At 42.8% G+C, this 24834-nt stretch overlaps 1 protein-coding gene across 3 annotated transcripts in view; it reads right to left on the bottom strand.

Annotated features, from left to right (window-relative positions):
* The window catches only part of cdca7b (cell division cycle associated 7b), a 32015-nt gene that overhangs the window by 3437 nt on the left and 3744 nt on the right, over positions 1–24834 (bottom strand). The window contains exons 2-9 of one of the 3 annotated variants that reach the window (XM_060942612.1): positions 24747–24834; positions 24502–24633; positions 17398–17781; positions 17240–17302; positions 12011–12178; positions 11723–11869; positions 4453–4602; positions 510–646 (exon numbers count right to left, since the gene is read on the bottom strand). The exon at positions 24747–24834 is cut by the window's right edge and continues 41 nt beyond it. In XM_060942612.1, the coding sequence (XP_060798595.1) occupies positions 510–646; positions 4453–4602; positions 11723–11869; positions 12011–12178; positions 17240–17302; positions 17398–17781; positions 24502–24633; positions 24747–24834 (1269 nt within the window). The remainder of the gene's footprint in view (positions 1–509; positions 647–4452; positions 4603–11722; positions 11870–12010; positions 12179–17239; positions 17303–17397; positions 17782–24501; positions 24634–24746) is intronic. The other 2 variants (XM_060942613.1, XM_060942614.1) reach the window with 2 other exon arrangements.

Below are 24834 nucleotides of genomic sequence, written 5' to 3'. Positions count from 1 at the left end.
TTCGATTCCAACCCAAGGTCATTTCCCGATCCCTCCCCATCTCTCTCCTGCTCATTTCCTGTCTCTACACTGTCCTATCCAATAAAGGTGAAAAAAAAGCCCAAAAAAATCTTAAAAAATAAAGTTTTTATCTATCAAATGTGCAAAAAATAAAAATGCCCTGTTTCTCAAAATCCAGTGAATGTGGACAAAATAAAACAGCTATTCAACTCAATCTCGTCATTCATGGCTTATAGCTGAATCGGTGCTACGCGCTTCGTCGGCGATCAGCTCATGTACGACTCGATTTCGTGGAATAACTTAATTGTACTGATTTGCAAATCCACATACCAGTTTTCACATCAGTCCTACATCTATCATTTCATACTGCAATCTGACCTACATCCAGTCAAATGTCCCTCGTTCACATTATATTTAGTAACGTAAATGGAACTGGATCAAGTCAGAGGGAAGCTGATGAAGAAAGAAAGGAAAAAGAAAACCTCGGTGTTGAAATGGAGCGTACGTACCTCTCGAGATATTCCTTGACGTTGTCGTAGCCGTAATATTTGGCTAAGTGAGTAAGGGCACCAGTGGCACAGCGTCCATCTCGTTTACGACACAGGCTACAGTTACAGATACCCCGACACAGAGGACACTCCCAAGTCTACACACAAAAAACAAAAACACCTCAACTAAACACAACCCTTATTTAATAAAAAAAAACAAAACTTGTGTTATCCCTAACCTGTTCTTCTGCTGCCTGTCATAACTCCTGCTTTCTCTTTTGGAAATTTGATCAGCATTAATATAAAAACTCCCTATGATTGTTGAGCAAGATGCTACATTATAGTTAGACGCTCCTGGAGACGCCATAATTCACCCCATTTCAGCTTTTTCATCAACGTTCTGTTTAATACCTAAAGTCAGGTTGCATTCTATTACACACGCCACTTCGAGACACTGCTGTAACTGTGGAAATAAAGGCTGAACTCTGACCACACACACTTTCACGGATAATAATCTTCTGATTGTACAAAATCAAGTCCAATTAAAACATTTATTTTTAAATTTTACATGGTTTATTGCAAATAGGTGTCAGAAAAGGGTATCGTTTTTCAGCTTAACCTCCATCTTGCTCACTGCAAAGGTTCCAACACTTACAAGGGCTGGGGTGGTTTAGTTAATTATTAAGTAGGTAGGTAGATAATAATAATAAAATTTATGTCGGCCCTCTGAGGTTTTCAGTTTGACTCAGGTTTGTATACACAAGGACGACACAAATACAGCTAAAATGGAAAACCCGAGACACCAGCGTTGTGGTCGAGTCACTAAAGCACAAGTCCAGTCTTGAGTCCCCAGCGTTCAAGTCCGAGTCATTTAAAAAACACTGATTCGATTCTGAGAACAAGACTCATTTGACGGTGGCTGTTTCCGCTCCATTAATATTAGTTTGTTCCTGAACATGACGTATGAACAGGCGAATGCGTTTATCTTTATCAGGGAGTGTGAAGTATTCTGTCAGAGATGGTTGGGAGATGGATGGGAGTGCAGAAGGAGTGTATATTAATACAAGTGAAGACAATCCAGAACAGCAGGCAAAATCATGAAACAGGCAATAGATCCAGCGAGGCACAAACAGGCTATCGTGGACTCGGCAGAATCAAAGACGAGAAACAGGAAATCAAACGAGGAAATAAGGCTCGGTAATGTGTCAGCAATGCAACTCAATGCTTCAAAGTTAACGCGTTTTCACAGTTTTTATATAGGCGCGCTGACTCTACATCCACGTCGTCCCCCGGCAGGCAATGTATCAAAGTAAGGGATTGCCAGCCAAGGTAAAGTACAGTGTGGACTTCGTGTGCCCTGGCGCTGCCACGGTAGCCATGAAGGCTTGGCTGGAACCCTGAAACGACACTGCCAACGGAGCCCTGGCACCCCGTATCAGTGGTGCAGCTCCTCACTGGCCCGATCATCTCGCCCTACGATTACTGCTGTGGAGTCAAGTGGTGCGGGTGGGAATTGCGCAAGGTTGCCACCACCATCAACAAATCTTTGCACAGGCTCTCTCTAAATAACCATAATATAGGTGCGCTGATTGCACCTTAATCCTGTGCATGTGCAAGTTGTTTACAGCGCGCGCGAGAGTCCGCTTGGCACGTGCGCAGTCCTGCACGCGCCCGAGAGTCTATCTGATGCACGCACCAAGGTGCACAGGTGCAACACTCTTGCACGAAATTAGTACAAAGATTAACGTAGATATAAAATATCTTATGCCAAATTATCATGGCATGTTACAAGAGTCCTCATCTCCAATTTACGAGTCCGAATGCAGTTAACGCACGAGTCCGGGTCATCGGTGCTCAAGTCAAGTCAAAAGTCCTTAAAATTAGGGCACGAGTCAGATTCAAGTACTACAAGCCTGTGAGACACCATTATTAATAGTGGTCATGATAAAGTGGTCTCTCGATTTTGTTCCGTAGCTGTATACATCCCAAAACAATGCTGAATGTCAAGTTTGCACAAAAGTTTAAAAAAGTTTTAATAATTTTAAGTGATCCTGACTATGCCCTTTTCACACTTTCAAAAGAGAAAAAGAAAAAAAGCTTTTTTAAATTATGATTTTATTAATTTTAAGATTCATCTAGTGGCTGGATGGTTTCTCCATTAATAAATCCAGTAAGTTCTCCATTTTAATTGGTCAGAAGGTGTCAAGATTCTATAACAGCAGCTCCAGTAGTAATGTAACGATACATCATGTGATGTTAAACCGTGATACAAATTTGGGATGATTTGAATCGATGAAATAAGAAATGAATCGTGATATCAGGCTGTGTTAGCCTTTAGCTCTTCCTAGCTGTAATTGCATTGTTTGGACAGCAGAGGGCGGAATGTACAATAGCGGGAATACAAGTGACTTCACTGTAGGAGGAAGTAACACCGCTCTAATTCTGCAAACGCACAAAAAACCTAACAGATCTAAACTGGGAAAGAGCTGCTGTCTGATTAACTGTACAAATATTTAAGAAATCAGAGCTCTCTTTATACAGACTGCTGAAAGATAAAGAGAAGCAAATGGAGGAAGTACAAAAATTCATAAGAGTTTAAAGAAAACGGCTGTTATTAACTTAATTTTTAATAAAAGGAATATTTTAGTTAATAAACCTTTTTATTTTTTTCGCAGTCTGGTTTCCATCAAATCCTGCACTCTGATTGGCTGGCGAGCGGGTCTGTATCCTGCAATACGGACCCCATTTACGGATCTCTGGCGACTCGCTCGTTCACAACAAACATAGTAGCATTTTTTTTGTCAACATTTATCTTTTTTTAATAAGATTTATTTATAAGTATCTAAAACCTTATCAATTTTTGCCAGCATTTCTCAGGAGAATAGCATTAATTTTACAGCATGGATGGTGATAACGACAGTGTTCACAGCAAAAGCGAGTTTTACTACCCTGAGGAAGAAGAAATAAAAGAAAGCATTTCAGGAGAAAGCTAAAAACCTGTAACTGTTGCCAACGCCGAGCAAAAACATGGCTGAATCCTGAATGACTCAATTTTGTATAAATGGGGGACTACATAGGCGGCAAAATGTAGTTTTGTTCCTGCCATGGAAGTGCACTTGTATACCGAGGAGGAAACAATTTGTATTACAGCCGTGAATGAGGATTCAAAATGGCGGCTCGGCTCGGTTTTCCCTTTCAGGCACTCTCGTTTTCTGTTAGAATTTGGTAAAGAAAAAAATAAATATATTATTTACCAGCTTAAGGTCGGTCCGTGTGGTGAAATACCGTGACCTTCGCCTCGGTCAGTACTTTCAAGACCTCAGTCACGGTATTTCACGATACGGACCTCCCAGCTGGTAAATAACATACACTACATTTTTTACTATAACCTTTACAAATATAGGTAAATTGTTATTAAAAAAAGGAATAAAGTTGATAAATAATAGGAAAATAAAAATGTCACTTTTTGGGGGAATATAATTTTCTTCATTTTATATTTTTTTCAAAAAGTATTGCAAGAAAGCTAATCGTGAACCCGAGATCATGAATCGAATTGTGAATTGCGTGAACTGTTACATGCCTACTGACAACAATGCAAAAAACACGAGTATATTAATGCACTTGTTCTAATAAATTGCATTACAGGCACTTCGTAGATTCACTTATCCAGAGCGAAATACAACATCTTCAGAGCAGCCTGGGGAATAGTTAGGGGTTATGTAGGTGCCTTGCTCAAGGGCATTTCAGCCATTCCTGCTGGTCCAGGGAATTGAACCAGCAACCTTTTGGTCCCAAAGCTGCTTCTCTAACCATTAGGCCATGGCTTAATACGTTACCGTTTCTATAGTTTCCCCTGACACAGGGAATTGTAGAGCATGGATGGATTTTAAGTGTAGCATTAATGGAAGGAGATTTTAAAATTTTCTACAAATACCTTTGGCTCGTTTGTTTTTTATATCCTCACCGGATCTAACAGAGCTGTACGGACGTCCTCTCCGTAGCGGTTCCGCAAGCAGGGCCCACAGAACTGCCCTTTGACCCCCTGACAGTACGGGTTCCTGCACTCCGTCTTCGTGTCCAAAGTCTTCTGTCTGCACTGGTGACATGTGCTGCCCTACAAAAACACACGTACATCATCAAACCAAAAACACAGCTGTGTGACCCGTTGGCAAACAAACCGGCCAGATTCCTGTGAGCACGAACATCACCGTGTCGCACAGCACAAAGACTGATTAGAGGTCTCAGGATACATTTTAGGCACAACTGTGAGCCTGTCAGAATTACAAGAACTCAACATGTGTGTTCTAACGAAGGTATCAGAAAGAGAGATCCATCCCCCGTTCCACATACATGACCCAAAAGACGCTCCGGATCGTCACTCAGACTGGCAAAGACATCTGTACCCAAGCGTTCAGGGACAAATAAGTGTAAATACATTTATAGAATATGATCTAGCATCTGATACATATACATTGTTTCTATGGTAACAGCTCATTCACATACACTTATATGGTGGACCTGTCTGGTTTCTTTACAACACAAAGATGTTTGCATCTTATTAACGTCAAAAGGCAGGAGGGGTAAGCTGGTGAATCAACAACTGTGTATAAATACAAGAACATAACTAACAGGAATGGGTTTTTAAACAACTATTAATGGATTAAAAAAATGCATCTTTGTCTTAAATTTTAAAACCGTAACTGTTGATAAAATTGTAAATAGCTTCAGGACATTCTGTTATAGATAAATCAATCAACTTTGCAGTGGTAACAGTGACTTCCCTTCATTTTGGGCCCCATGACACCATTCAGTAGTTGTTCATTTTCCTAGAACAGCACACCAAGTGTTTTACATAAATAATTTATGCAACAGTTCAGTCTAGTCCGCAAAACTGACAGATTGGCTGAGCAGCGTTCCAGGAGTTCTTATATTTCCTATAACCACACTGGGATAGGATGTAAAGTTCCACTTCCTCAGTCGAAAAGGTTACTGAGGTCATAAACACACTACCGCATCAGACACAGCAAGTGAAACTTGACAGGAATATACCTGTTGACTTAAAATATGAAAGCTCATCAGATGAAGACGAAAAACACCATTTTTCACTGGAAGTACAGTCATGCTGAAGACGAAAGTTGAAACCTTCCAAAACCACATCATGAGATTCATGACAAATAAACGTCTCTCCGATCATATAAGGATCCAAACTCTTCTTGAAACATCTCATCAAAAGCAAAACCACTCAAACTTTATGGTCACAAACAGTTAAAAAAAAAAAAAAAGGGGAAAAAAGTGTGTCATCTATATCTCCTGCCCTATATACCAAGTTTCAAGATATTGGCATATTTTTCAAGTTCTGCTGCAGGAAACCAACCCTACCTCTTTACACCAACCTCAGCAGCCCATGGCATAAACCCACCGGACCTCTGGTCCAAGTGAGCTAAAAATTAAAACTCCACATTTTTTAGTATTAAAAGGGCACATATACATTAATCAACACACATACCAACTTTCAAGACCATACCACTCAGTTTTCAAGTTCTGCTCCGGAAACAAAACCTACCCCCAAGACCAAGTCTGAAACTGTTTCCATGGAAACGTGAAAAATTAAAAATTTCTCAAATTTCTTAGTATGAAAAGGCACGTCTACATCACCTTGTTAACATGTACGGTACACCAAGTTTCAAACCCATATCATGAATAGTTTTGGATACGCGCTCTGGAAATGAACATTGCTCTTAGAAACCAAGTCAAAATCTATTCATGTAAAAATTTGAAAGATACTTTTTTCCAAAAATCCAAAATAGCAGAAGGCACCAGTTCACATGTTGCTTGATATGTATACAAAAGCTTCATGAAGATATCTTCAGTAGTTTTAAAAGATATGGCCCAGAAACAAAAACGTGACCGGATGGACAGACAGAACCCCTTTCTATTGAGGTTTTTCACCTGACGTCACAGGGTCACGTGACGCCCCGGTGTCCACCATTTTGAAGGTCAAGCTAGCTAATGTCAACAACATGGTAGCTAGTATGTTACTGTAGCAATGTTTACGTTCAGTCATTTGGATGACTGTTAAAACCTTTCAGTCTCAAGTTTTTCCTTTACTGTATTTACTAGTTTACTGTAATTATGATCCGGCAGCTATTTACACCGGATCCAGTGTAAATAGCTGCCGGAGCACGCTCCGGCTTGCTCCCCCTCAAATTAAGCAGCGCGCTCCGGCTTGCTCCCCCTCAAATTAAGCAGCGCGCTCCGGCTTGCTCCCGGAGTGCTCCGGCCGAGGTTCCGGAGCGCGCTCCGGCTTGCTCCCCCTCAAATTAAGCAGCGCGCTCCGGCTTGCTCCCAGAGTGCTCCGGCCGAGGTTCCGGAGCGTGCTCCAGCTTGCTCCCCCTCAAATTAAGCAGCACGCTCCGGCTTGCTCCCGGAGTGCTCCAGGAGCAAGCCGGAGCGCGCTGCTTAATTTGAGGGGGAGCAAGCCGGAGCACGCTCCGGCAGCCATTTACACTGGATCCGGTGTAAATAGCTGCCGGATCATAATTACAGTAAACTAGTAAATACAGTAAAGGAAAAACTTGACTGAAAGGTTTTAACAGTCATCCAAATGACTGAACGTAAACATTGCTACAGTAACATACTAGCTACTATGTTGTTGACATTAGCTAGTGCTAACAGCTAGCTGCTAGTACACTGCTACAACTACACCGACCCTAATAATACAGTTCTTGGTCATTGCCTGGTAACAGCAAATTTATAACGGGCCATGTCTCAACAGACTAAGAAGTTATTTCAATGACATTTAATAACATTTTGTTTATCCTGAGGACCGAAAGTAAATGAAAATGTGAACAAACCTTAGCTGTAATAAGATGGCGACCACCGGCTCCAGGGACGACCCGCTGATGTAGGCATGCTACCCAGCCTGACAAAATATTTGTAGGCATCCAAACTCTTGTACGCTTTCAGATCAATACCTGTGTATGGCGATGGGTTAACGACATAGGTATACAGATCATGTGGGCTGAAGTCAGGTAAAGACGAGGGCTTCGTGCACTTCTGTACGTCAGTGAACAATCCTGGTGGAAGCAGGTAAACGTCGTTCTCCAAGCCTGCTAACCTCAATTTTTGCAAATACCTCTCCCTCTGCTCGCCCTGTAAATGCCCTACGTCGCTGGATAGTGAAGGTGTTTTCTGCATCTCGCTCCTTTTTCTTTTATGTTTTTCGTTTGTCGCCTTCCTCGCATTCAAACTGATTCGAGCCGTGACGTCCAAAATGGCAGCCTAACGATGCATCACATGACTTGGTCACGTGGGTGAAAAACCTCAATATCCCCGGTGGGGGATTTAAAAAAATTAAATATAATATTGGTCAAACATTTTGGTAAAAGCAGCAGGGGAGCCCAGTGAAAAAGAAAAATGAAAACATCTACAGTGATCGGCGTAAACGAGTACACCCCCTTTGAAAAACAACATTTTAAACAATTTCCAAAATGTTGACAAGACAAAGTTTAATATAACATCTGTTTAACTTATAACGGGAAAAAGTGAGGTTAATAATATAACTTGGATTACACATTTTTCAGTTTTACTCAAATTAGGGTGGTGCAAAAATGAGTACACCCCACAACAAAAACTACATCTAGTACTTTGTATGGCCTCCATGATTTTTAATGACAGCACCAAGTCTTCTAGGCATGGAATGAACAAGTTGGCGACATTTTGCAACATCAATCTTTTTCCATTCTTCAACAATGACCTCTTTTAGTGGCTGGATGCTGGATGGAGAGTGATGCTCAACTTGTCTCTTCAGAATTCCCCAAAGAAAATAATTTCTTTACACCACAAAGGTGAAGGCTACAAGAAGATCAGCAACGCTTTACTTATCAGTCAGAATACTGTAGCAAAAGTGGTACAAAAATTTAAGAAAGATGGAACTGCAACCATCTCACAGAGACGTCCAGGTCATCCACGGAAGTTAACACCTCGACAGGAGCGTCTTCTGATGAGAAGGGTTGAAGAAAATCGGCATGCGAGTTCACAGCAGTTATCTAAAGAAGTAGAAAGCCAAACTGGGGTGACTATTTCCCATGACACAATACGGCGTACACATGCATGGATGCCGTCCACGAAAGAAGCCTCTCCTAAAGCCCAGGCACAAAAAAAGCCCGCCTAGAGTTTGCCAGGGCCCATGCTGACGAAGATGAAGACTACTGGGACTCTATACTCTGGAGCGATGAGACCAAGATAAATGTTTTTGGAACTGATGGCTTCAAAACTGTATGGTGTCGCAAAGGTGAGGAATACAAAGAAAAATGCATGGTGCCTACAGTGAAACATGGCGGTGGCAGTGTCCTTATGTGGGGCTGAATGAGTGCTGCTGGTGTCGAGGAGCTGCATTTCATTGATGGCATCATGAATTCACAGATGCATTGCTCTATACTGAAAGAGAAGATGCTACCATCACTCCGTGCCCTTGGTCATCATGCACTTTTCCAACATGACTAAACACACATCTAAGGCCACTGTTGGATTTCTGAAGAAGAACAGGGTGAAAGTGATTCAGTGGCCAAGTACGTCTCCTGATCTGAACCCAATCGAACACCTATGGGGAATTCTGAAGAGACAAGTTGAGCATCACTCTCCATCCAGCATCCAGCCACTAAAAGAGGTCGTTGTTGAAGAATGGAAAAAGATTGATGTTGCAAAATGTCGCCAACTTGTTCATTCCATGCCTAGAAGACTTGGTGCTGCCATTAAAAATCATGGAGGCCATACAAAGTACTAGATGTAGTAGTTTTTGTTGTGGGGTGTACTCATTTTTGCACCACCCTAATTTGAGTAAAACTGAAAAATGTGTAACCCAAGTTATATTATTAACCTCACTTTTTCCCGTTATAAGTTAAACAGATGTTATATTAAACTTTGTCTTGTCAACATTTTGGAAATTGTTCGTGTTCATTGAGATATTGTCTAAAATGTTACTTTTCAAAGGGGGTGCACTTATTTACGCTGAGCACTGTATAAGTGTTCAGATCTCAACCCTGACACTCTAAATCAAGCCACTCAGAACCGGGAACTTTGGAGAGAACGAAGTCATGCGAGTGTACATTCTGCCACAGTCGGAGTGTGTGTTCTATAATACAGGCATGTACCGTACACACTGATGTGATCTAACACTAGCATAGCTCCTCTAGTGGAGCAAAAATAAACATTTTGGACCCAATATGGCCAAAAATTGCTCACTTGCTATTAATTATTAGCTCATCTGGCTGACCGGCGGTAAGTTTATACCGTCATGTCTTGTCCGTTGTCCACATTTCACGAAAATCGCTTCTTCTCGCTCAGTTCTTCACCAATTTTTATTCTTTTTGGCAGGAAGGTAGGTCTGCCTGGGGTGCATAGATCTTCTATACAAATTTGCAGAATTGCAATTAATAATGAAGATATGGAATAATTAAGCCCTAACGAGCAGTTTCTACACAAATCGGTTCTTCTCTCTCAGTTCTTCACCAATTTTGATTCTTTCTGTTATGAAGGTAGGGGTACCTATAACTTCTACCCAGATTTGCTTAATTACAGTTATTAATAAAAAAAGTTATGGCCTAATTAAGCCTTCATGAGTAGTTCAACAAAAATCTCTTCTTCTCGATCAATTCCTCGCCGTTTTGGATTCTTTCTGGTAAATAGGTTGGTATTCCTAGGGTGGATATCGCTTCTGTATAGCATTCAACATTTAATGCGCAAGGTGGCCCACTTTAGATCGTTCCTTCTGTAGAGATTAAAGTGGAGCAAAGAAAACTAGAAAAGCACTCGGAGAGCGCAGACCTCTGCCAAGAATCCTTTAAAAAAATTTCGGGATCCAGATGGTGATCCGGATCACCACCAAAATTTAATCGGGGTGATAGCGTTCCGGCGCACCGCGCCGGATTTCCGGCGCGCCGTGGCTGGGGGAAAAAAATAAAAATCTAGTTCGCCCATTGTCCTGTGTCATTCTGAGATGTGCAGATAGACAGTAAAGGGAATTCGGAATTCCCTTTACACAGGACAATGGGCGAACTAGATTTTTTTTTTTTCCCCAGCCACGGTGCGCCGGAAATCCGGCGCGGCGCCGGAACGCTATCACCCCTGTTTAATGGATTGTTACTTGTGCCCAGTCACACCTCTGGAAAAAATTTCAGAGCAATCCGTTCATAATGTTTTCCATAATGTTGCTAACAGACAAACCAACAAACAAACAAACCAACACTACCGAAAACATAACCTCCTTGGCGGAGGTAAAAATCCTGAACTTTTGAAAGTCAAACTAAGATGGGGGGGTTGGGGGGCAACGTCCCCTGAAAAAATTTTAATAGCAACACGCAAAACCTGGCATTCTAGTACTTATTTTCACTAAAACAAGTTATAACTTTTAAGCCTTTTTCTTTCATGTACATTAATGATTAACACGTCAAAAATATCAAATTTAATTCCCCTAGTTAATGAGTAATTTTCAGGAGCGCATTGTTCTAAATTCAGAATTTTCACTATTGGATGTCAAAACTTGTATAAAGTGATGCTGTCACATCTTATGTGCAATACTGCATATGTTTAGAAAATAATAATTCAACTGATATTAAATAGTTACACAAAAAGACCGCGTTTTCTAAAGCATGATATCGCGATAAAAATCTCATTCACATGACATGAGGTATGTATATAAGCATAAAAGGTCTCGTACACACCAGCAAGCATTGCGAGACTACAAAAATGGCGGCGCCCTGTCGCCGAACGTAAACAAGCCGCACGATCGCAAAACCGAATTTCTATGAAACGGAACGCGAAAAATACGTTTCTCCGTTCGGAAAGCCGGAGATTTTCAAGAGTTTTGTCAAATATCCGGATAAATCCGGAAGACTTTCATCTATACTTCTGGACTAGACAGGGCCGGAGTGAGCTACGCCGTCACTGACGCTCTCGTTTTGTCTAAAAACTGTACAACAGCAATATTGCACTTGCAATTGTACCGAACATCAACACGGCTGTGATTAAATTATACCCACAACAGTATAACCGCACTCCTGCTCGTGTTTTATCGCTTATATTACGTTTGTGTGACTCTTGCGTAGATGAAACATGTTTATCAGACGTTCATCTTGTCCAGCAAATGAAAAACTACCGATAATCCAATGTACAATCTGTTTATAGAGCATGTACTGCAAACAATACTACGTGTCCCAACCACCTTACCAACTTACATTTTCTTTATCAAGAATTTTGTCTTTAGAGCGGTCAGCCACGTTGTCCAGCTCCTCCTCGGTGATGTCCTCCGGCATTCGTACAGAAACGCGCTTTCTGGATTTTCTTCTTGGGGTATCGCTGTTGTTGCGCAGCTCTTCATCGATCTGTGTGTTAGACATTTAAATTAACATCACACACCCCAACATGACACACATCATCCTTGGATTGGAAATACTGCGTTTGGAAAGTGGCTGTAGAACAAGATCATGCAGGATATGTTGGGGTTTTTTTTTGCTTGTTTTTACCTCCATCAGTTTCTTCAGGTCGAAAATACTCTTTCTTGGTTTCACAGCAACAACCGGGTCCTGCTCAAGCCCAAAATGCTCAGGGGGTCTGGCTTTGCGGCTTGGGTTTCGCCTCTCGCACTGGACTTCAGACACACGCTTCCTCGGACTCTGCTGCTTTTTCTTCTTCTGTTTTCCAGGGAAAAGAACGAGCATTAAAACACAGTTAGAAACAATAAAACAAACAAAGTCAGGTGTGTCTAATAAGTGAGACACTTTCACTGGAAGTGTCTCCTGCTTAGTGGCTTTCAAAGTGTTAGTTTTATATTGTGAATACTTTAAGCCTTTAAGTAAAAGGCACATGACAGCACGCTTGGAGCTTCCCAAAAGGCACCTAGACGACACTCAAACCATGACAAACAAGATTCCCTGGTCTGATGAAACCAAAATTGAACTTTTTGGCCTGAATCCCACGCATCACGTCTGGAGGAAACCAGGCACTGCTCATCACCTGGCTAGTGTCATCCCTATAGTGAAGCATGGTGGTGGCAGCATCATGATGTGGGGATGTTTTTCAGCAGCGGGAACAGGGCGAATAGTCCTGATAGAGGGAAAGATGAATGCAGCCAAGTACACAGAGATCCTTGAAGAAAACCTGCTCCAGAGTGCTCTGGACCTCAGACTGGGGCAAAGGTTTACCTTCCAACATGACAATGACCTGAAGCACACAGCCAAGAGAACAAAGGAGTGGCTTCAGAGAAGGTCTGTGTGGCCCAGCCAGAGCCCAGACCTGAATCCAATTGAACATCTGTGGAAGGAGATGAAAATGGGTGTGTACCGATGCTCCCCGTCCAACCTGACAGAGCTTGCAAGGATATGCCAAGAGGAATGGGCAAAAATGTCCAGAAACAAGTGTGCCAAGCTCATAGCTTCTTTCCCAAGATGCCTTGAAGCTGTAATTGCTGCCAAAGGTGCATCAGCCAAGTATTAGGCTGAGGGTGTGTACAGATATGTAACCCCTAAATAACCTTTGTCAGTAAAATAAAAAATTGCTTATTTTTTTCGTGGCCCGGTTGCCATCAAATCCTGCGCTCTGATTGGCTGGCGAGCGGGTCCGTATCCTACGATACAGACCCCGGTTACGAACCTCTGGCGATTCGCTCGTTCACAACAAAAATCGTAGCAATTTTTGTCAACATTTATTTTCGTTATTTCTCAGGAGAATAGCATTAATTTTACAGCATGGATGGCGATAACGACAGTGTTCACAGAGAAAGCGAGTTTTACTACCCTGAGGAAGAAGAAATAAAACATTTCAGGAGAAAGCTAAAAACCTGCAACAGTTGCTAACGTTGAGCAAAAACATGGCTGAATCCTGAATGACTCAATTTTGTACAAATAGGGGACCACATAGGCTGCAAAATGTAGTTTTTTTCCTGCCATGGAAGTGCACTTGTATACCGAGGAGGAAGCAATTTGCATGACAGTTGTGAACGAGGATTCAAAATGGCAGCTTGCCTCGGCCTTCCCTTTCGGGCGCTCTCGTTTTCTGTTAGAATTTGGTTATATTTATCAGCTGGGAGGTCTGTATCGTCAAATACCGTGACCAAGGCCTTGAAAGGCCGAGGTCACGGTATTTGACAATACGGACCTCCCAGCTGGTAAATAACATTTATTTTTTTCGCGGTCCGGTTTCCATCAAATCCTGTGCTCTGACTGACTGGCGAGCGGGTCCGTATCCTACCCCAGTTACAGACCCCGGGCGACTCGCTCATTCACAACAAACATAGTGGCAATTTTTGTCAACATTTATCTTTTTTACAAGATTTATGTCTAAGATTTTTATCAAAAATCTAATACATTTTTGCCAGCATTTCTCAGCATAATAGCATTAATTTTACAGCATGGATAGCGATAACGACAGTCATCACAGCGAAAGCGAGTTTTACTACCCTGAGGAAGAAGAAAGAAAACATTTCAGGAGAAAGCTCATCTCATTATCTCTAGCCGCTTTATCCTGTTCTACAGGGTCGCAGGCAAGCTGGAGCCTATCCCAGCTGACTACGGGCGAAAGGCGGGGTACACCCTGGACAAGTCACCAGGTCATCACAGGGCTGACACATAGACACAGACAACCATTCACACCCACATTCACACCTACGGTCAATTTAGAGTCACCAGTTAACCTAACCTGCATGTCTTTGGACTGTGGGGGAAACCGGAGCACCCGGAGGAAACCCACGCGGACACGGGGAGAACATGCAAACTCCACACAGAAAGGCCCTCGCCGGCCACAGGGCTCGAACCCGGACCTTCTTGCTGTGAGGCGACAGCGCTAACCACTACACCACCGTGCCGCCCTCAGGAGAAAGCTAAAAACCTGTAATTTGCCAACACCGAGCAAAAACATGGCTGAATCCTGAATGACTCAATTTTGTATAAATAGGGGACTACATAGGCGGCGAAATGTAGTTTTTTTTTCCTGCCATAGAAGTGCACTTGTATACCAAGGAGGAAGCGATTTGCATTACAGCCATGAATGAGGATTCAAAATGGCGGCTCAGCTCGGTTTTCCCTTTCGGGCGCTCTCGTTTTCTATTAGAATTTGGTAAAGAAAAAAAAAAAATATATATATATAAAAAATTTACCAGCTTAAAGTCAGTCCGTATGGTGAAAAATACCATGACCTCGGCCCAGAGGGCCTCAGTCAGTACTTTCAAGACCTCGGTCACGCTATTTCACGATACGGAACTCCCAGCTGGTAAATAACATGTATACATACACACTTTGTAAAAACCTGCTTTCACTGTCATTACAGGCCATTTTGTGTAGAATTTTGTGACCAAAAAATGAACTCAATCTATTGCAGAATAAGTCTGTAACGTAATAAAACGTTGAGAAGGTGAAAGGGGTGTGCAGACTTTCCGGCTTGACTGTAGGAAAATACCATGCACAATCAAAAAAATTTGAAAACTTCAGAAGACTTTGCAGTCAGCACCTTTAACTGGAGCATAATAGATTTTAAATCCCGTGTGTGATGGCATGCAACACATGAAATCAGGTGTTTGTCCAGTGGTTCAGAGAAATGAACACTGGGATGGATTCACAGTCGTGATAAACAGGGATGAGAATGAGAAATTGTATTTTCAGCTGAAAATTTAATCGGGGGTCTGGGGACCGATGGCCCCCAGCTAGGTCCAGGGCGGAGACTGGTCGGGGGTCCAGGGGGCCGAAGGCCCCCGGAAGCTAATGAGTTTTATACATTTTAGACCACTAGAAATGGTCTCAGATTGCTCAGTTGAATAATATTTTCAGTCCAAAGAAGCTTGAGTTTTGGACACTAATAAACAAAAATAGTCTCAATAATGCTCAGCTAAAAAGAATTTTTAACTTCATGCTAGAATGAAAGGAATGATGAATATAAATTAAACACAAAGACAGAATATTTGACATAATCCTGTAAATGTTTCAGTTACTTTATTAAAGAATGCAGTTACCTCTTTTGCAGTGAACTTGTCTCAACAGAAACACAATTTCCCTGTTGAACAGTTCTCTCAGTTCCCTTTCTTCCCTTTTGAAGCATGGTCAATCAAAGCAATGCACCCGCGAGAGCCATAATTAATAATGTCATTGCAGTAGATACATTGGGCTTTGCCGGGAGCGTCACATTTTCCAATGAAATCGGACAATTTCTCAACTACGTCTTCAGTGGTTTTGCTGATTTTTATCTTCAAAGTTACAGTTCTCTCTAACCAGTCCCAACGGAATTTATTCTTCACGTCTTTATCTATCACCTGAATAAGCGAGTCATTTTCTTTTGTGATAATTTTCACCATTTTGAAGCTCTTATTCGCTGTTACATCCTCAATCTCCGGCCTCGTGGAGCGCCATGTTGAATGAGTAAGGCCGAATCCCATTTCACCCCTTGGACCAACCCCTTGGCCCTTCCCCTCCATTTTGCGCGTTCACGTGAAGGGGTAGGGGTATCCCAATCCCAGTTAACGCGGAGGGGTAGGGGAAGGGGTAGGGCTTCTGTACCCCTCCAAACGGAGATTTTCCTGGAGCTGACTCCGAACGAAGGGGTTTGAGTGATTTCCCACAATGCCATGCGGATTTCAGCGAGATTTCATGCGGATTTCAGAAAGATGGCGGTTCCCGCGGCGAAAGATTGTCATAAATGTATTTTCTCCATTATTTACGTGTTTTAAGTTGTTATCCAGAGGAAACACGCCGCTTGATTCGCTTTCGAGCTGAGAATGAGCAGCGATTTCTGAAATCCAAGCTGCTGCTAAAAAGCTTTGGGAGTGAGTATTGTTTTCGGTTGCTTGACTGCGTACGTTTTGTTCTGTTATTCTCGCTTTTATTGTTTACATGAGTGTTCTGACACCTCATTCTGTCGGATGTGGTGCACGAAGCGCCAAAGATATCCCATTCAGTGGTGTTAGTTAACAAATCACACCCTGCCAGCAGAGATCTCTGGCTCTGACTGTAGCGGCTGGTCGCAGCCAATGACGCATTTGGTCGCGTTTTGCTAACGTAAACGCTGACGGAGGTACGCGATGACGTATGCGATCGTTGAAGGGCTATCCCAATACGCAAGTGTTGAATTTCAAGCCCTATCCCTTGTAGCTCAGTTTCAAGGGGAAGGGCCAAGGGGAAGGGGGAGGGGAAGAAATTAGAATTGGGATTGGGCCTAAGAAAGCGAAATGCGAAGAACCAATCAGAACGAAGCTTACATGTGACATTTTGGCCTTTCCTATCTATGCTCGTTTACCATTGGTCAAATCGCGATATTTCTCTCTCAACGGCCAATCAAATACAGTGTACGTTCTGAACTGCCGATGTAAACAGAGCCTTGTTCCCGATGGTTGACCGGGTCAACACGTACCTAACCCCCCCCTAAATATTTTCTCCTCGGATTTAGACGATTCACAAAAATGACCCCTGGGTTGATAAAATCCGCGGAATTCCGCGGATCCGTGGAAAATTCCCATCCCTGAATAAAACCGAATCCTCTGGAATTATCTGGTTTCGAACCCAAATCCGACACCAAGCAGTCGTCAGGCAAACCTCAGAATGTGGCGTGTTTGCTTAACAAGTTATGATGGAGGAAAGATGAGCTGACATTTTAAAAGCATAAGAGGTACACAACCATATCTAATACAGAAAAACTCCCGAGTTATAAAGAAAACAAAATAAAACAGTTAATTTTAAAGAAAAATGTCAACTGCGTAAAAATACAGCACTTACCATGGGCGTGGTCTTTCGGGAGAGTTCAGGTAACGAGGTCAGGTCTGCAAATAGCTTTGCAAGCTGTAAACACATGCACGCAAACACACACCATTCAAAAACCATTTATTACGGATGTTCGACTCTAATCTCATTCAGAATTCAAAGAGAATCTTTACCATTGCTTTATTCTCCTGAATATTTTTCGCTCTTTGACTCAATATTTGCACATCTGCCTCAGTTAGTCTGACTTCCTTCTCCTCCTCCTCTTCAGAGTCATTACTCGACACTCTGGATCTTTTCTCAACTTTCCTGCTTTTCTGAGCCACAGGTGGATCTGCACCACCTCCACCTCCTCCTCTCCTCTTCCTGCTTCTCTCCACAGGCTCGTTTCTGTTTGGGGAATTTTTGGATTTCTTCGGCGCGGAACTTCTTCTGGCGGGAAACCTGAACGCGACACACAATCCTGAGCTCCGCCTTTTTTGAGGGGCCGAACCATCGTCGTCGTCGTCGTCATCGGAGTAAAACCCAATGTCATCACTGTCTTCCTCTGCCTTGTAATCCTGAAGGAGGAAGAGGAGAGTAATTATCGGAAAAACAGTACTTTTTTCCCCCCCAATACTGGAATCTTCAATGGCATTCAAAATTTATTTCCTAATAAGTCAACTACAGTATAATTAGTATAATCAGTATAATCATCTAAATATTGCTCAATTGTTTCAACATCATCTAAAATTACCCACACTGCCATCTGACTACCTTCCGTTCATGCTGCCAGTGATATTTAGCAGTCACTTCAACTCTACCTAAAGGGAGCGATGCAGCGGCACTTTAGTCTCGGTCATCTCATCTGTACACTCTGCTCAAACAGATCAGCTTCCAAAACAACTTTCATGCTCATACGGCCATCGATTTCACAAATCGCCAAGTAGCCGAGTGTCATAACTCAGGTGGTGTTTACATTAGACCGTACCCGTCTCGTTTTCGTCGCGGATGCACTGTCCGTTCACATTAAAACGCCGGGAAACGACTCCACAGGCGGAACAACTTGAATCCGCCAGAGCCCACGTATTCAATCCATTACGTATCTGATCCGGTGCTGTGTAAACATTGAGGAACGAGGAAACGCTGTGCTGAGCTCTAGCTGACGTCGTCACTGTGACGTCCACCTTCCTGATTCGCTGGCGTTGGGATCTCACACACAGCGGCTCAGTCCCGAATCACTGCTCGTGCGCTTCACTCGCACGCTCTGTGAGCTGCGCAGGGCCGGAGTGCGCACCCTCCAGAGGGCACTCGCTGTTCAGGGCGGAGTGATTTGGAGCGCAGGAGGAAGCGCTGAGCCGCACTGAGGTTTATTTACACGTTTCAACTTATTTACCTCCTTCAGGCGCTTAAACTCAGTGAGAACATGAACATCACAGCCAGGTGTGTTTATCTGCTGGAGAAGGTGTTCGCTTGCCATCCTTCCACTTGCAAGTGGTGAGTGACTTGCGCATGCCCGATATGTACTGGGATCATGTGACGTGCCGTCTAATTAGTCATGTGATTAGCGTATCCGTGTATTGGCGTTGCTGTGTGCACGCGAATCGTTTTAAAAACGTTAATCTGATGATCCGCTGATACGGTCTAATGTAAACACCACCTTAGAACAACTGTCGTTTATCTACATTGCATTTTTTGACTTTGAGTCCAACATTTGCACAAACATCTCCACTACTCCTGTGTTTAAAGGAGAACTGAAGTAATTTTTAAACTTGCTTTATTTCTTAATTAACTTGTTATTCAATTTGCTTTCGTAACCTTATATCGTGACTCGTATTGGCAACTAATTGCAATTAAATATGATACTTATCGGCCTATTCGGTTTTTAGCCATGTTGAATTTAGTTCGTTTGGTCCACGGCAGGCGTCGCTTATCCGCGCGATCTTCATGAGACTTGTGCGAGACTTCGAAACGTGAAGTGTCAGCGCTGCCATTTTGAAAGCTGTTTTCCAAACGAAGTATTGCACAAAAACGAGTTTAAATGATGATTACTGCCTACTTTTTCAAACTTTCCTGATTGCTATCAAAACAAACAAAACTTCCGGCTTGATTACGTCAGCATTCGAAAGAGGGCGCGCGCATCTTTTGACAACGTTAGCAGATGTTGGTCACTTTGATTTCCGCTGTACGTTTTACTTCCGTCCTACGATGTCTCGCACAGGCCTCAACGAATCTCGTTTACGGCCATTGCTTTGACATATGGACTGATATATTACAGAGCATATTTCAAACACTCATAACTTGCTCTAGCAGCGACAAAATAGCAATCAGAAATGCATTCTTATATTTAATAAAATGAGAGAAAGAATTTTGATCAAAAAAAATTTGCCTTCAGGTCTCCTTCAATACTAATATACTGTTGAACGTCACTGGAAAATGATGACTGGGACCAGAAGCTCTTGTTCTTTTTGTTTTAAATCCCACAGCAAAACCTGGCTGCAGTCACTTATATAAGAGTTTGTTGTCAGCTTTCTCTTGTAAGGTACGGTCACACGACAGCTCGTGATGCTTTGCAATGGGTTATTGATGAAAATGAGGTGTTTTGATGATGCATAGTGAGCTAAAAGTTGTGGTCACACAGCAGGTGAACGCTTGACCGTCACGCCTTCGCACGCTCGAGTCTGGCGCAGCTCAAGCGGCCACGGTCGCTCACGGAGCGCATTGTGCACACTCTTGGGACCCAGTCATTATGGGAAACACCTGATACTGATTTGAGCGTAATCAGCACACGCATACAAGGACGCTGTTTTCACTGAGGCTTTGTGAAGTATTATCATTATTACCATCACGTTTGTTTCTAGTCATGTTTAAGACTCTGATTAAATACTATGTACTTATAGACTGACTGGACGGGCCGGACGGACCAAGCGCAGCGAAGTCCGCACAAATGACCAAAAGCCAAACGTTTTCAATAAGCGTTTTATCATGACCTTTTTTAACCAACATCCACAGCGGAAAACAATGAATGGTGTACGAAAATCTTACTGTTGTTGTCGTCAAGGTAGCGTTGAATACTTGCGAAAAGGAAGACAAAGCGCCAAGCTCATAGTCTAGAAACTACACCACAAGCCGTCTAGCTGCTTAGAGGAGATGACTTGTGTCCCTTTCCTCCTTAACTTCAGCAAGAAATCTTTTGAAAATGTTCAGGTCATACTTTTTTTTTTTAAACTGTTTTCTTCTTGTTGTCCTTGTATAAAACAAGTGAATTTCTTTGCTCGGAAGTACCTTTTTTTTCATTTCTTTGACAATTTCAACTTGTGTAATTAGGTCCTCTCTGATTCATCTAGATAATGATTCATCTAATCTAGAATCTGATTCATCTAATTCATCTGGATAAAAAAAATAAAATAAAAAATCTAAAAAAAAAAAAAAAAAAAAATTCACCTACACTGTGCTCAGTTGTGTTGCTCATTTTTCAAAGTAACAATTTGGAGCAAAACGAAGACGGCGGAAGTGAGGGAAATGGGACGAGTCCGGGGCCGCAATACGACTTTTTCTGGACCACATTCAAAAATTCGTATCTGCCCAGTCACATGACTTTTCCTGATGGTTTTATTTTAAAAATAAATAAATAAATAAATAAAGAGTGCACATGGGTCCATATGGGTCATATGATGACCCGCTTTATGCCTCTGCTTTCTGTTTTGGTTTCGTTTTGTTGCTCAGGCCTTGCCTCACGTTTTGTTTTTGTAAATATCACACCTGCTAATAAACATTTTTCCTGCACTTGCATCCGTCTACCGCCGCATACCGACAATGTTTTGCAAAGGCTCTGCAAAAACAGACTCCTTATATGCGCGTGCTGATTGTGCTCAAATCAGCATCAGGTGTTTCCTGTAATGACTAAGGTGGTGTTTACATTAGACCGTATCAGCGGATCATCAGATTAACGTTTTTAAAACGATTCGCGTGCACACAGCAACGCCAATACACGATTCGTGTGCACACAGCAACGCCAATACACGGATACGCTAATCACATGACTAATTAGACGGCACGCAAGTTGAAATGTGTAAATAACCTCAGCGCGGCTCAGCACTTCCTCCTCAGCGGCTGCGCTCCAAATCACTCCGCCCTGAACAGCGAGTGCCCTCTGGAGGGTGCGCACTCCGGCCCTGCGCAGCTCACAGAGCGCGCGAGTGAAGCGCACAAGCAGTGATTCGGGACTGAGCCGCTGTGTGTGTGATCCCAGTGCATATCAGGCAGGGCTGTAGTACTCGAGTCCGGACTCGGACTCGAGTCCGTCTCGAGACGTTTTTTTGATGGACTTGGACTTGACTCGGACTCGCTTGTAATTGGACTTGGACTTGTCTCGGACTCCCCTAGTGGTCTCGCTAAATATAGCTGCAGGACTCGTCAAGTCCACCAAGGAATCCGCCAACCAATGGTAGAGTCTCACACTTGAACTTGTTACTTTAAGATTCTAAATATGTGTTTTATTATCTTCCCGCGCGACCTTCATTGTTTTCTCTCACACATAGCCTATACAGCGAAGATGTCGGCTAATTCGGGGGTAATTAAATTCGCCTACACAAATCACCATGAGTTTTCAACAACAGATCAGAAAAAGAAACACCGGGCAGACTGCAGATTCTGCAAAAAAACAATTTCAGACACGCTTGGGACGACGTCCAATTTTAACAGACACCTGCAGAGGAACCACCCAGCAAGGTAAGTGACAGTTAGAAAGTGCTTAGCTTTATCTTGTGCTAACAGTAGCGAACACTGGCCAATGGAAGATACGGATACGACGCTACAATTCCTTACGTTAGTATTTTTTTCATCAGGTAAAACGTTAGATGCTAAATGAGAATTAAGTTACAATATTAACTACGTGCAGCGCAGTTTCAGGTGACGTTTGTGGTTGTGCCTGAATTGGGAAACCAGACTTGCCTTCCTTTACTTTCCCTTGATTTACCTGTATTTGTTGTTGTTTTTTTGTTTGTTAAAACAAGCCATTGAATGCAATTCATTTTGCTCCACCCTCTTGAGGTGTGTGTGTGTGTGTGTGTGTGTGTGTGTGTGTGTGTGTGTGTGTGTGTGTGAGAGAGAGAGAGAGAGAGAGAGAGTGTGTGTGTGTGAGTGAGACTGTTGATTAATGTTGACAAATGATTCTATGGGGGGGGGGTTGTTACAGTTAATGCTCAAATAAAAATTACTTATTTCATTACACTCACGGCATGTACAGTTTTTTTTTTTTTTCAGGCAAGGCATACTCTAACCACAGGTACACACTTACAGTATAATACTGGTAATAATTTTTCACACTTACTGTACGAGTGAAGCTATATTGTACAAGCTATTGTTTGTATATATACACAAACCATAAGTACTGTGACACTGTGTTAGTAATAACCCAAAGTTATTATCTTGATGCTCCAAGTATATGACTTGTATTTGCTGTCCTGGACTCGGACTTGACTCGGACTCGAACCTCTTTGTACTCGGACTTGACTCGGACTCGAACCTCTTTGGACTCGGACTTGACTCGGACTCGAACCTCTTTGGACTCGGACTTGACTAAGGTGGACTTGACTACAGCCCTGATATCAGGCATGCGCAAGTCACTCACCACTTGCAAGTGGAAGGACGGCAAGCCTAAAGACAATCATAACTACACAATGGGCAGTATTTGCATCAGTATTTTCATACTTTTATACTCTTTAATGAAAAACAAAAAGGTGATACAAGGCGGAAACAATAGCAGGAAGTGAAGTCCACGCCGTTTTTCAGCAGTCGCGTCACATGACCAACGCCAGCAAATCAGGAAGGTGGATGTCACAGTGACGTCGTCCAATGACGATGTCAGCTAGAGCTCAGCACAGCGCATCCTCGTTCCTCAATGTTTACACAGCACCGGATCAGATACGAACTGGGTTGAATACGTGGGCCCTGGCGGATTCAAGTTGTTCCGCCTGTGGAGTCGTTTCCCGGCGTTTTAATGTGCACGGACAGTGCATCCGCGACGAAAACGAGACGGATACGGTCTAATGTAAACACCACCTGAGCCCCAAGTGCACACACAACACTCCAAAGGGTTCCCGAATGTAATGCACTTTTAAAAGTGCATATCACGGGTAAATTCAGGAGCAAGATCAATGTAATTCTATTTTATATTAAACTTTTTGGTCAAATATCGGTCACATTTTGTGGAATTTTTTTAACCTTGCGCAATACCAGAAAAATTCAGTTGAAATCAAGCCATTTGAGTTGAATTGGTCCGCCTCTGGAAAAACTTGGCATTTGGATTTCCCAGCAAACATTGATTTACGTGACGTCGCGTGCGGGACGCCTCGCTCTGAATCCTACATCAGTGCTGGTTTGTTTATGAGAAAACAACCTGGTGGTTTTCTGCAAATTTCTTCAACGTTATCGCGTAATTATTAAAATGGCTAACAGATGTATCGTAGGAGGGTGCAGCAACACCAATCTTGATGGGATTAGTACTCATCGTTTCCCAAAAGACCGGACAATGAGAGAGAAATGGGAGCGCTTGGTCTACACAGGCTGTGCACTGAAACCATGCAAAGCTCGCGCAGCCTGCTGGCGCTTCCGCACGTGACATCACGAATCTGGCTCCAGACTCCCTTGGGATTTTTCCAGACGCGTTTTATTTTATTTTTTTCTGCTGTAGACAGATGGCCTTGTGCAAAATTACCCTTCTGGACGAGTGTGTAAAGGGACACACTTGTATAAAAAACCCCACGAAATTGGTCCAGAATATGCCCTTTAAGCCTCGGTGAAGGTCAGGCTATGCTGAGCCAGAGTGTTGACGAGGATCCTGCAAGCATCCGGGACATGGATTCGAGACAAAGACATCTCAAGAGGCTTGGCGAAGGTTCCCTGAGCTTCGGAAAATATTCCCAAACCTGCGTGTGAATATTCGCTGCTTAGTTTGCCGATGAAAACATCACCGCCACCAAATTTCAGTGATGTTTCATGACATTTTTGGCCACTCATGAAACGAAGACACACCAAAAAAAAAAAAAAAAAACACCACTCATGAAGCTTGAGAACATTTGTTGTGCATTGCACAACTGGTAGCAATGCTACAAATTTTTCATCATCAAGTATTCGCAAACCTACCATGAGCTGTCGTGTGGCCAGGGGCTTAATAAATGCCATTGCAATTACACTAGTAATGTCTCACTGTGACAAACACAGAACGACCCAACAAGGACCTCAGTTATTTCTCTATGCATGCGTATTTCATGTTAATTAATTAACTACGCAACAGTTACCATGGAGCTCGTCCAGCCGTTACACAGAGCGCTCTCTTCTTTACTGAACCCTTCAAACTCCCCTTCACTGTCCGTGTCCATGAAGACCTGAGCTAGCTCATCTGTAATGAATTTAGATCTAAAACGAAGAACCTAGGACAGAACAAGAGACACAGTTACAGAGAACAATGGATTCTTAAGGTCGTAGCCCTCAAACACTAATCTGTCGTGCGTTTTAAGACGCTAAAATATCTGCTAAAGCTCACGGGCTTCCACGAGGTCTGGGAGTGAAGACTGTCTCGACTCTCCTCAGAGAACTGCCCTGAAGAAGCCCCTCCGAATCCAAGAAAGTCC

Source organism: Neoarius graeffei, chromosome 16 (assembly GCF_027579695.1).
Source record: "Neoarius graeffei isolate fNeoGra1 chromosome 16, fNeoGra1.pri, whole genome shotgun sequence".
Classification (NCBI taxonomy): domain Eukaryota; kingdom Metazoa; phylum Chordata; class Actinopteri; order Siluriformes; family Ariidae; genus Neoarius; species Neoarius graeffei.
This window is presented reverse-complemented; position numbering and strand designations above follow the sequence as displayed.